This window comes from Notamacropus eugenii, chromosome 1, assembly GCF_028372415.1.
Source record: "Notamacropus eugenii isolate mMacEug1 chromosome 1, mMacEug1.pri_v2, whole genome shotgun sequence".
In the NCBI taxonomy this organism is placed as follows: domain Eukaryota; kingdom Metazoa; phylum Chordata; class Mammalia; order Diprotodontia; family Macropodidae; genus Notamacropus; species Notamacropus eugenii.
In genome coordinates this window covers 46,779,442-46,791,419 of record NC_092872.1, presented here as the reverse complement: position 1 = coordinate 46,791,419, position 11,978 = coordinate 46,779,442, and the positions used below count along the sequence as shown (strand labels likewise).

General features: G+C 48.5%; 1 protein-coding gene across 1 annotated transcript; it reads right to left on the bottom strand.

The window, feature by feature from the left end:
• Positions 1-297: 297 nt before the first annotated feature.
• MAPK3 (mitogen-activated protein kinase 3) lies at positions 298-7,766 on the bottom strand. The gene is made up of 9 exons (XM_072598787.1): positions 7,529-7,766; positions 6,193-6,375; positions 4,882-5,071; positions 3,842-3,958; positions 3,263-3,377; positions 2,639-2,770; positions 2,143-2,252; positions 1,892-2,043; positions 298-1,050 (listed from the first exon to the last, which is right to left on the bottom strand). The coding sequence occupies exons 1-8, from the start codon at positions 7,699-7,701 to the stop codon at positions 1,921-1,923; spliced, it is 1,143 nt and encodes a 380-aa protein (XP_072454888.1). The 5' UTR covers positions 7,702-7,766; the 3' UTR covers positions 298-1,050; positions 1,892-1,920.
• Positions 7,767-11,978: the final 4,212 nt, after the last annotated feature.

Below are 11,978 nucleotides of genomic sequence, written 5' to 3'. Positions count from 1 at the left end.
CCCTACATGTACCTTTGGCTCTTACAAACCCTTCTACCTTCCCTACCCCACCCTAGGTCCAATCTGGATTCATTCAGGTATGCTGGAGGTGGGGGAAGGGAGTCATCTGGTTGGCTAAGGTCAAAGATCTCTGAAGTTAGGTAGGGCTGAGGCTGTTTCTGGTTAAGCTCTCTCAACTTCCTCACCACCCCAACCCTCCAGAGGTGACCTAGGGCTAGCTAGTCTACTCCAAGAAAGGTCCACAAGGCGATGAAGCCCTTAGGTGATGGCAGCAAATAGAGACACAGAGGCAGGGGATCCAGATACACATCTATATATTTATATATTAGATACAGATGCTGGGAGATAGTGGTATGGCCTCCCCTACCATACCACAGGGTTGACTGACCAGCCCTTCCCTCCCACACACTCACACACACACCACACACACAAGCAGCAGGGGCATCCCTTTCAGGAAAGGTGAGGGGGTAATGGGGTTAGACGTGGCAGATTCAGGGGCACAGCCCAGGGTCTGAAGGAAGGACCCCAGTTCCTCCCTCTAGACCTTTTTCTTTCTCCCCAATCTGAAAACTAGCCCTTGAGAATCAGGAATGTTCCACAGAGGTTAGAGAAGACAGCCAGAACCCTTCCAACTCACTCCCTACTCACGCTCACCAAACATTCTGCAAGGTGCCTTGTAGGGATTAAGAGGCTGAGAAGCAGCACTAGCCCTTGAGAAAAGGAGCATGTGAAAGGAATGGGGCAAAGCAGCCTTGGGCTCCCTAGGCCAGACTGAAGTGGGGAGGGAAGTGAAGGCTTCTGGGGCAGTGGTGAGCCAGCCAGGGAAGTAAAGGTTTGGTCCAGAACCCCCAGCGGCAGAAGGGGCCATGATTTCTGCCTGAAGTAAAGAGGATGAAAGGCTGTCTCTGAGATAAAGCATATAAGGACAGGGGGGCCCAGATACCCCCCCACACACACTCATCCATCCCCTGCCTGGAATGGGGCCCAGGGTGTGAGTGGCATCCAGTTTCAAACAGTCCAGCAGGAAAAGGGGCAGGTGGAATTCAGACTCTGGATGGAAAAAGAGAGGCCAATACCCAAATTCAGAGATTTATAAAGAGGGAGAAGGAACCTGAGATAAAAAGATCATAGGAAAGAAGCAGGGAACTGATTGGCCAAAGGTGGCTGAATAGTTGGTCTAAATAACGGGTCAGGGAAGGTTGGCTGGGGCCTTAGGATATGTTAGCTTTCTCCCCAAATATTTATCTCCCCCTTCTTGGGAAGGAGCCAAGAAATGGCTGTACCACTATTATTCAGAATGGAGGAAAAGGAATTACTGGAGGGATGTCCCTTTGGGGCAAAGGCCTCTCCAGACAATCTTTTTCTGGAAGCTACTTTGCAGTTCTAAACTCCTAGGAGGCCAAGGAACATAGACTGAAGGTACCCTGAAGGGAGAACCCTAATCCCTAATGGGGCAGACTGAGTAACAAGAAAAGGTTGATAGGGGGACCCAAGCAAACTTAGCTCCAAGAAACCCTGCTTTTCCATCCCATAAGGCCAAACAGATAGAGGAGGGGTGATTAAGGTGGAAAAGCCTAGTGGAAGGAGGTGGGGGGGAGGAGATCTTGCTGGGGGAAACAAACCTAGGACAAGAGATAGAGATGTAAAGGTACACTGGAATAGGTGTTTATTTAAAGGAGTGTGTAGGTATGGGTTTGTGTACACATGGGGTGGGGGAAGGAATGTATTTGTATGCATACACGTAGGCCTTTGTGTCTCAGGTGTTTGTAGGCATGTTTGTGTATGTATGTATTCACATATAGCATGTTTATGGTGAAGGGGCTGTAGGCAGGTGCTTGCACACAGGGTACGTACAGGGATATAAACACACAAATGGATCAGAAGCACTTACCAGGTCCTCACGAGGAGAGGGTCCCTGTTTCAGGGGGCTCCTGGGGCTCCGGGTTGGAATCGGGCTGTCTCTTGGAAGATGAGTTCCTTTAGTCGTTCCTTTGGCAGGTCATCCAGCTCCATGTCAAAGGTAAAGGGTTCTTCTGCCACTGGCTAGGAAAAGAAAGGGCAGGGGAAGATTAAAGTTAGAGACCTCAGAGATGTCCATCCAAGAATTCTGCTTTTTCCCACCATCCCACCCCCATGTCCCACCTCATCAGTTGGATCATAGTACTGCTCCAAGTAGGGATGGGCCAGGGCATCCTCCACTGTGATTCGCTTGTTGGGGTTAAAGGTCAACATCCGGTCCAGCAGGTCCAGGGCTGGGTGAGGTTATGGGTCAGAGGCACAGACCCACAAATCCTTGCCTCATGAGGCAGGGTAGGTATGAGGGATGGGTAGGAGGGGAAGGTACACTAGATACTTTTCTTCCCCCCCCCTCCATATTTAAAGACCCTTTTAAATTTAGATGATGGAACTGGGGGCACAAACTTTATTGGAAAGGGAGAGATCCACCACCAAAGCTGGTTTCCTTTAGCTAGTGGAATTGGATATGGAAATACCCCCACCTCCACTCTGGTCCCCTATGTGGACTGAAATTCTAATCCTATATTGCCCCCAGCCTCATGTCTTCTTTCCTCTGGATCCTCTTCATAGCCAAACTTTCCCATTTCTATTTATCTATCCCATTTCTTTCCCTCCCCCTCACCTTTGGGGTCTGCTTTGGGAAACAGCTTGACCCAGGGCACCTTAGGCTTGGATGGAAGGGACTGCAGGTAGTTCCTAGCCTTCATGTTGATGATACAGTTCAGATCATCCTGGGATGGAGAACCCAAAATACCTGGGAAAAAAGGAAAGTTCATAATATGACATGGGAAGGAAATCAAGGAGACAAGGGATCACTGTTGATATTCATCTTCCCAGGGAAACTAGCTCAGAAGGACTTCATCCTTACTAATAGAGAACTTGAATAGTCTAGAAGCTGAAAACCAGAACACCCTTGCTCTGGCAAACAGTACTAAACTCACTCTAGGGAAGACAGCATTGTATAATAGAAGAGCACTGAATTTGGATTCTTAAGACCTGGGTCTGAAGCATGACTCTGCCATTTACTAGCTGTGTGACCTTGTAGAAGTCATGTTACCTCCTTGGAATTTCGGCTCCTTACCTGTTTAAAAAAAAAGGAAGTTGGACTAAATGGTGTCTAAGTCTTATGATGCACTTCCTTAGGCAACCCACTTTATAAATGCCCGCCCCTCCCACCCCCCATTCTAGCCTTTAGCCCACAAGGCCCCTACCAAACACTCACCCCACCCCTCCACCGCCTGTTCACCTAGAATGTGGTTCAGCTGGTCCAGGTAGTGCTTCCCAGGGAAGATGGGTCGATTGGAGAGCATTTCTGCGAGGATACAGCCCACAGACCAGATATCGATGGATTTAGTATAGCCCTGATATGGGGAGAGATAATAGGTAGCCATGGGGCTATCTCAAATAGGCAGCTTCTCTGGTGAGCTCTTATCCCTACACCACTATTCCCTCCTTCCAACCCTTCTGTCCCAAGAGGGCCAACTGAAGGCAAAGGGGCTCTCAAATGAGCTTTGGTGCCCTTGTCATTACCCCTTTGGGTTAGCTGAATGGGTACTTGCTGACACAGTTGGTCAATTCCTCTCTCCTGTCTCCACCATGTAAACACCCATAAGTGTAACTTGAGATCAGGAGATGTGAAAAATAACCAATCTTGTCTCCTCCTCTTCATAACGTTCTGGATGAAAGTTTGGCACCTTCACCAATGACCCCTTAACAGTCTCAATGTTTTCACTTTTCTATGGCTTCTCACACCTTTCCTACAGTACCCTCACTTGGCAGTTGAAGAAACTTTCTGGAAGGTCTGGGGATGGCTTCACCTCCTCACCTTGGAATTGAGCATGATCTCTGGTGCTCTGTACCAGCGGGTAGCCACATACTCTGTCAGGAAGCCTGTATGATCATGCTCAGGGTCAGCAATTCGGGCCAGGCCAAAGTCACAGATCTTAGGGAAAAAAACAAAAACCACTTCATTTTCAGTCAGTGGTATCCCATTACTTGTATAGAAAGTATAAATTTATTAGATGCACATTCAATGCCATTATCTGGCCCCAACTCCGCTTATTTATCAGTTCCCCAATACAAACTTCCAACTCTAGACAAAGTGCTCTATTTACTATTCCCTGAACATGCTTTTCGTAGTCTTCCTCCATTCTTTTGTGTATTCTCCCTATTATAATTCTTTCTTTGACCCAAATGTTAACTTTTCAAGGAACACATTGCCTCCTTTTATGACTAAACTGAACTTATCTCTAACAACTTTAAGAGCATTTACTATCTGAAATGGCCAATGTTTCCCCAACTAATATGACCAAAGAATATTTCTGCCATTGAAATATGCCAACAGAACTTATGAATGCTGGTCGGGACATGAACTACATCAGGAGTAAAGGAGGCTGGGAAAAATCTGCAACAAAGGAAATTAAAAACTATTTTCATTGCTACATACAACTGCTACGTGCAGTAAGGATTGGTTGGAAGAGAAGAATAAAAGCTTTTTTCCATAGGAGCTCTATTCACCAGTGTTCTATTAGGCATGCATTTCATGTGTCTTATCCTCTCACAGATTAAGGCTATTGAAGACCACGTCTTATACCTCTTTCTTTTCATCCTCTGCTAGCAAAAAGATCTTAAACATAATAGGTATTTAATTTGTAGAAGATAATGATGAAAAAAAATGCCCTGTCAGGTAAGAGTCAGAGAGGAAGAGCCACTGGGGGAGAGAGGAAAGACCTTACCACCACAGACAGTGATAAGCAGCTTGGAGGCTGTACTTCTTGACACAGAGATTGGACGTACATACAGGGCAAAGTGGGGTGAGGTGGGAGAAGGAAGAGACGTGATGGTCTGCCATCTCTGCCTTCTCACCTTGAGGTCACAAGTGGTGTTAATGAGCAGGTTGGAGGGTTTGAGGTCCCGATGGAGCACATTGGCTGAGTGGATATATTTGAGGCCCCGAAGGATTTGGTACAGGAAGTAGCAGACATGGTCGTTACTCAGCTGCTGGCTCTTGAGCAGCTTATACAAGTCTGTTTCCATCAGGTCCTGAACAATGTAGCTGAGGGAGACATGGAGGAGTTCCCCCCCACTCCAACCAGGAAGTGGGGGAACCGATAGGAAGTAGAGTTAAGGAGAATAACAGACTGATGCTATTGTCAGTAACCCCATCAGGCCAACCAAAGGGCCCCTTCATCTAGTCTTTTTCTGCCATTTTATTTTTGAATGGCCCGGACCCCATCAAACAGTTCTTTTTACAGTATAAATCCATACACATGGGGAATGGTGGGAGGAAAGGGACTGACAGGGTTTCACTTGAAGTTGAGAAGAGGAAAGGGCATTTGGAAGAAAATAAAGGGAGGAAAACTGAAAAAGACAGCAGAGAGGAAAAAGGGCATGATAATACAGTCCAAAATCTGGACAAGGTCCAAGGATCTTCCTGTTGGGGAGGTACCTGGGTGGGGCTTTGAGGGGGAAAGTTCAAGAGAAGATGGCTATAAGCCCCCATCTGTTTGACAGGAGAAAAAGGAGGGGTTGGCAGGAAAACAGGCGATATATAGAAGATTTATGTGGGGCTTCACAGGCTCTGTTGCAGAGACTCACTATCTACAAAATTTTAATTAAACCCTGACTATGGGCAGAGACCTGGCCAAGGTCTCAGAATCTCTAAATATTAAGAGCTGGGAGGAACTTCAGAGATCATCTAGTTCAATATCTCATTTTATAAGAAGAAAGTGAAGCACAAGATGGGATTAAAATCAGGATCTACTAATTTATAGGGGTAGCTAAGTGGCACAGTAGATACAGTGCTAGGTCTGAAGACCCAAGACTCCTCTTCCTGAGTTCAAATATGGCCCCCGATATTTACTAGCTGTGTGACCCTGGACAAGTCACTTGACTCTGTTTGCCTCAGTTCCTCATCTGAAAAATGAGCTAGAGAAGGAAATGGTAAACCACTCCAGTATCTCTGCCAAGAAAATCCCAAAAGGGGTCATGAAGATTTGGACATGACTGAAACATATGAACAAAACTAATTCATAAACCCCTTCGCTTCTCCCTATACCACATTCTCTCTTCTACTGGGGCATGGAGTCGAGAAAGGAACACAAGACAGAGAAGGAAAAAAAAAGCCCCTACAGAGCCTGATCTGGGGTCAGAGTTGAATAAAGGGGTTAAGGATACACATCCCTCATGGCCTCCAGTGTGGGTGCTCGAAGGATGTCACGGATGCCAATGACATTTTCATGATGGCAACGAAGCAGGATCTGAATCTCTCGTAGGGTGCGCTGGCAATATGTCTGGTGCTCAAACGGGCTGATCTTTTTGATGGCTACCCGGGCCTTCCGCACATGGTCAAAGGCAGAGCTGTTGGGGCAGAGGGCAAAGGATCTATCCTGGATCACAGCTGGAGGAGAGCTGTGCCCAGGGGGAAGGAGAAAAAATGCAGACAGAATTGGGGGGGGGGTTGGTTTGGGGGGAGCAGGATAGCCTAGAGATTAAGGGAACATCTGCAGAGCCTAGGCCACTGAGCTCCACCCAGGCCTTGGGGTAGGGGATGGGAAGAGGGAGGGGAGGAGGAGGTGGAGGGAGGATGGGGGGGGGGGGGGGTCAAGGGAGAACTCTGACCAGGCAGTAAACAATGCTGGCTCCTTCCTGCCACTAGTGCCTGAAGCCTCCAGGGAGTGGGCTGGGGACCAGCCAACCCAAGCTCTGACTTCACTCCAGGAAGAAGAGACCACTGACCCTCCTCCTCCCCACCTCTCAACCTAAACTCCAGCTGTTAGGACCCCTAGTATGTCTCTTTCTATTCCTATTACCCAGAAGTCTAAAAGAGGGATGAGGAGGGTAAGGAGAAAATAGGAAATAAAGAGAAAATACGTCAGGAAGTCCTCAAGCCAGGCATCCTAGGAGGAAAGGAGATGGGGCCCAGAAGGAGGGTACCAAAGGGCCACAGGGGTGGTGGTTGAAGAAAGTATACATAAGGAACGAGCGGGGATCTGGGTCTCCAGGAGAGGCCTGTCCCGCAGAGGGGGATGTCTAGAGGGGCGCAGCAGAGACAGGGGCATAGCCATGCACCAGCCCAGCCCCACACCCCAAGTCTGAGGGGAGCTCACACCTCCCCACCCAGATGCCCCTCCCCCCCAGGAACCTGCCCAGGCCCCCTCCCCTTCCTAGGGCCCCCTCCCTCAGCACATCTCCGGAGCCCCGTTCTCTTCCTCTGATCGCTCCCTCTTTTCCCTTTTCCTCCTTCCTCACACCCCTGGACACCCCCTCCTCCCTTAGAACATCCTCGGAGCCCCCTCCTCAACCTCGGAACGTCCCCTCCTTCAGAACATCGCCAGAGGCCCCTCCCCTCCCTAAGAACATCCCCAGAGACCCCTCCCCTTCCTCAGATCGTACCCTGGGCTCCCCTCCCTTCCCCAAGAAAATCCCCGCAGACCCCTCCCCTCCTTAAACACCCCGGGAGCCCCTTCCCCTCTCTCAGGACACCTCCGGAGCCCCCTCCCCCGGCCCGTACCTGACCATGCCGTACGCCCCCTCCCCGATGTACTGCAACTCTGTGTAGCGCGGTCCCACGTCAAACGGCTGGCCCTTCACCATCTCCACCTTGCCCGGGACCCCCGGACCCGACCCGTCAACTCCCCGGGGCTCCCCGCCCCCTCCCCCCTCAGCCGCCACCGCCGCCGCCATCTCCACTCCCCTCCCTCCCCGCGGCTCCGCCCGGGGTCCCGCCTAGGCGCGCGCCGGCCCCGCCCTCCGTGTCGTCACCCCGCCGCGCAGGCCCCGCCCCCGACCGGGCCCCGCCCCCCGGCTCCCGCTGGCTCGCAGCTCCTGGCTCTCGGGCTGGCGGGCTCGGCGCTTGCGCCTGCGCGGCCTGGGCTCCACGCCTCTGCCCGGCCTCCACCGCAGGCCTGGGCCTCCTGGGAGCAGTGTCCGGGGCTTGGCACCCCACCCCCTGCCGGAGGGGCGCGATCCCTCGCCGCTCGGCCTTGGGCAAGCCTGCCTCGCTCTATGTCTTCCGGGCCTCAGTTTCGTTGTCTTTTCCCGGTTGAGGGCCTTGCGGCGAGGCCCTTCCGGGCAGTAAAACTGCGTGGACATCGGTGAAGCGCCTTCACGAGCACGAGTGGAAAGGCCGGGCCGAGAGGGCAGAGGTCCGGGGCTTCACCCACGGCCACATTTAGGCCTCCACCTGGAGAGTTAGGGAAGAGCCCAAGGGGGGTCAGCTTCCCGTCCTGGGCCAGAGGGCCTGGGCAGGTGCCCCAACAGGCTTGGGGTTCAGGTTCCCCTTCTGTAAAACAGCGGCCTAGACCGCGTGGCCCCGAGGCCCGCGTCCGACCCCGACCCTGTGGCCCTCTGCCCCTCCTTGGGAGGACGGCTTTGTTTCATAGATACAAGAGGAGTGGGTATGCCATTGGTCAGTACACATCTGGTAAGCGCCTACTCTGTGCCAGGCACCGGGCAAAATGCTGGAGAAATAAAGAGGCAACGGACAGTGCCTGCCCTCCAGGAGCTCCACGAGGACACGGAAGTGATGCCGCTCTGGAGGGAAGGCACCAGCTGGGAGAGGGGGGACGGACAGACGGAGGAAGTGCCTGCAGCTGGAGGGGAAGGACCTTGTCCCAGAACAGCAGGGGGCAAGTGTGAGGACACTGGAAAGCTCAGAGGGGGCTAGGTGACCTCCACGCAGGGAGGCTTGTGCTTGACCCTGGAGGCCACAGGGAGCTTTTGGGGAGTGGGCTGTGACGTGATCCCGTCTAAGGTTAGACTCCATGCTCTTAGAAATTTCATCACTTTTAATTTACCCCCTGAGCACAGACTGGGCTGAGAAAACTGCATAGAGGATGATAATTTAGGACAGCAAAAACTAAATTTTTTTTAAATCTAGTTCTAAATGGTTATTCAGCCTGGAAATGGACAGAAATCATGAGTTAACCTCATTAGTCAAAAAAAAAAATTAGTCACCAACCTGCCTGCCTTTCCCCCAGTACAGATTAAGTTATTATTTCCACTGATGTCTTGTTCAGTCCTGTCTGGCTTTTTGTGACCCCCATTTGGAGTTGTCTTGGCAAAGATGCTGAAGTGGTTTGCCATTTCCCAGCTCATTTTACAGACGAGGAAACTGAGGCAGACAGGGTTAATTATTGCTCAAGTGTCTGTGGCTGCAATTGAACTCACGTCTTCCTAACTCCAGGCCTAAGGGCTTTATCCACTTTACCACTTAGATTTCCTTTGATACTTGAGATGACTGATTATCCCAGCTCCATTACCAGGGGAGTGTGCACAAAGCAACCCATCTTTTTTTTCTGCATATGTGGATGTTATTCCCAGCTTTCCGTTAATCTTTCCTAGAAGCTCTTTTTGATATACTTGAAGTCTTCCTCTGGTTTATCTATACTTTGCTGCTCCCTGTCACTGAATTTCTTGAAAGGACAAGACAACAGTGTACAATAGGGTAGGGTTATACAAACATATCTGGAGGGCTTCCGTATGATTTTTTTTTCCCCTCGAAAGATCAGGAACAAAATCTTCCTCTTGTGCTAAAGCAGACCTGTGCAAAATGGAGCTTCATGATTCCAGAATCCCTCATAATTTGTTTCTGAATCAGATATACTAATTCACGGTGGTGTGGCTCATATGCTAATTTAATAAACCCCCGAGGAACATGCAACAGGCCTGGCAGGATCTGGGTTTAGCCCTTGCTAATATGATAAGGCTTTTTTTATAAACTAACTTCGTGTAATTACAAGAGACCAGTGACTCAATAAAGTACCAGATAGAGATCTGCTGTGAGCCATGGGTGGAGTGCTAACATAGGGAAGTTAGTTCTATGACAGCTTGTCATATAAGACTGCAATTATTTCACCCCATGCAGTGTTTGTAAAAATCATTTTCTAGTGACTATGAATGATATTTCCTGAAACTAACTCCTATGTTGGAGGCGACTGATTCAGCGTATTAAATCAGCCATAAAATTGGAGCTGGAAAGAATTTTAGAGATTAAGTTAATTTCAACAAACATTGAGCATCTACTCTATATGAAGGTACTGTACTGGGTGCTGGGGTTGCAAAGACAAAAACAGAACAGTTACTGATCTAAATAAACTTAGGTTTAACTGGGTGTATATAACAAATATATGTAAATACAAGGAAGTATTCAGGAAAGTGGGTTGGATCTGGAAGGGTCCTGTAAATATCTACATCAGACCTGAACCTTGAAGGAAACTAAGAATTTTAAAAAGTAAAAATGATTAGGAGGTCTGGAAATACACAGAATCCTTCCAGTCTGTACAAGTGCAGAGCCAAAGGAACAACTACTCCATTTTCTTCTTTCTGCCTCTTCCTCTTTGTCTGTGATCTCTGGGGCATTTGACACTGTTGAAAACCCGAGTCCTGCAAGGCTCAACCCCCCTGGAACAAATCTTTCCCCATCAGAATCATCAATCAGATGGCAGTCAAAACTCAAACTAGTCTGGGGGGGAAGGGAAATGAAACTACGCTCACTAGGAATGTGCTTTATTATGCATTTATGTTCTGAATAAATGGCCTTATTGTTTACACACAGAGAGAGAATCCTCTTCCTTGACATTCCCTTGCCTTCTGTGACACAGCACTCTAGGTTCTACTTTTAACTGTTCCTTCTCTATTTCCTTCCCTGGTTGGTCTTTCTTCTCCCAACTCTTTAACAAAATTATTCTCCAAGGCTTATCTTTGGCCCTTTCCTTTGATTATCTTATCCTCCTCCCAAGACATCAAACCTCTGTACAGGATCCAAATTATTATATACAGATCTGATCATGTCACTCTCCTGTTCAAATTTTTCCATATGTTCCTTTTGCCTGCCAAATATAAGTCAAAATTCCTTAATTTGGCACTCAAGGGCTTCCGTAATCTGGTGTCTTTCCACCTTTCTGGTCTTATATAAGAGTATTCTCTCCACTGTGTACTCTGTACTCCAGCTGAATTGGACTACTTGCCATCCTCTGTACACATCTCATACTTTCCTTTTTTTGAATGATCTCCCCACCTTACCCACATCCAGAAGTAAAGTGGCCATTCCCAGGTCTGACGCTACTGTTGATGACATGGCAGCTTTTGACCTGCTCCATTTTCTGCCTGAGCCAGCTTGCCTCTCCTTAGACAGTGTGGTGAAACACCTTCTTGCATATTAGTGCCAAAGTCAATGAGGACACCTGATCACCTCTAGAGCTATTGCAATATAATTCAAAACATCCAAGCTCAGTCAATCCACCAGCATCAGCCACTTGAGTAATAGGAATTAAGGATGTGTGCCACCATGACCAGCCATGTCATACCTTTATCCATGCCTTTGATTATACAATTCCCAGTTTTGGAAAGTCCTACCTGCTACCTCTGTCTTTTGAAATTCTACCCATCCTTTAAATTCCAGTTGATCTAAATCCTTCATGAGGTGTTCCCTATACCCCTCAATTGAATGTAATAATTTCTTTATAATATGTTTATCAAGTGCATCCTGAGCCCCACCCCTTTCTTTTACAGCTAGTTCTAGGTTCCTGGTACTGTTAGACTAATTAGCAATTTAAACTCACTGTTGATGAGTCCCTAACAATGTTTCTTTTACTGAACTAAACTGGGATGCCTATAGATTCAAAGCAAAGTTATTTAATATGAAAGAATATTAGAATTAAATCAAGTTTTAAACTTTCAGCATTTATCCCCAAATGGCCACTCCTTTTCACAGTAACGTGGATCATATGTCTCCTGAGGAGCACTAGTCTTCTGGTTAACTCTCAGTCTCTTCATTATCACAGGAGGTATATTAGTCTGTCACAGAAGTTATGCTAGGCCCACAGTTCTAGGTCTTCACTCTCAGCTCAGCTCTGGTTTTCTCTCTTTGACTTCTGGTTGCTTCTTTGTGAGACAATCATTATCCCCTGACCTGGTCTCAGGTCTCATTACTCCTGACTGCTGCTGGTCACTTACTCCCG

Bases quoted from the DNA above. Each gene is read 5' to 3' on its own strand.
- MAPK3 (XM_072598787.1), bottom strand. From the start codon at position 7,701: ATGGCGGCGGCGGTGGCGGCTGAGGGGGGAGGGGGCGGGGAGCCCCGG. The intron at 5,072-6,192 runs GTATCCTTAACC...TGTCTCCCTCAG, and splicing joins CTGGAGGCCATGAGGGATGT to CTACATTGTTCAGGACCTGA. The intron at 3,959-4,881 runs GTGAGAAGGCAG...TTTTTCCCTAAG, and splicing joins ACACCACTTGTGACCTCAAG to ATCTGTGACTTTGGCCTGGC.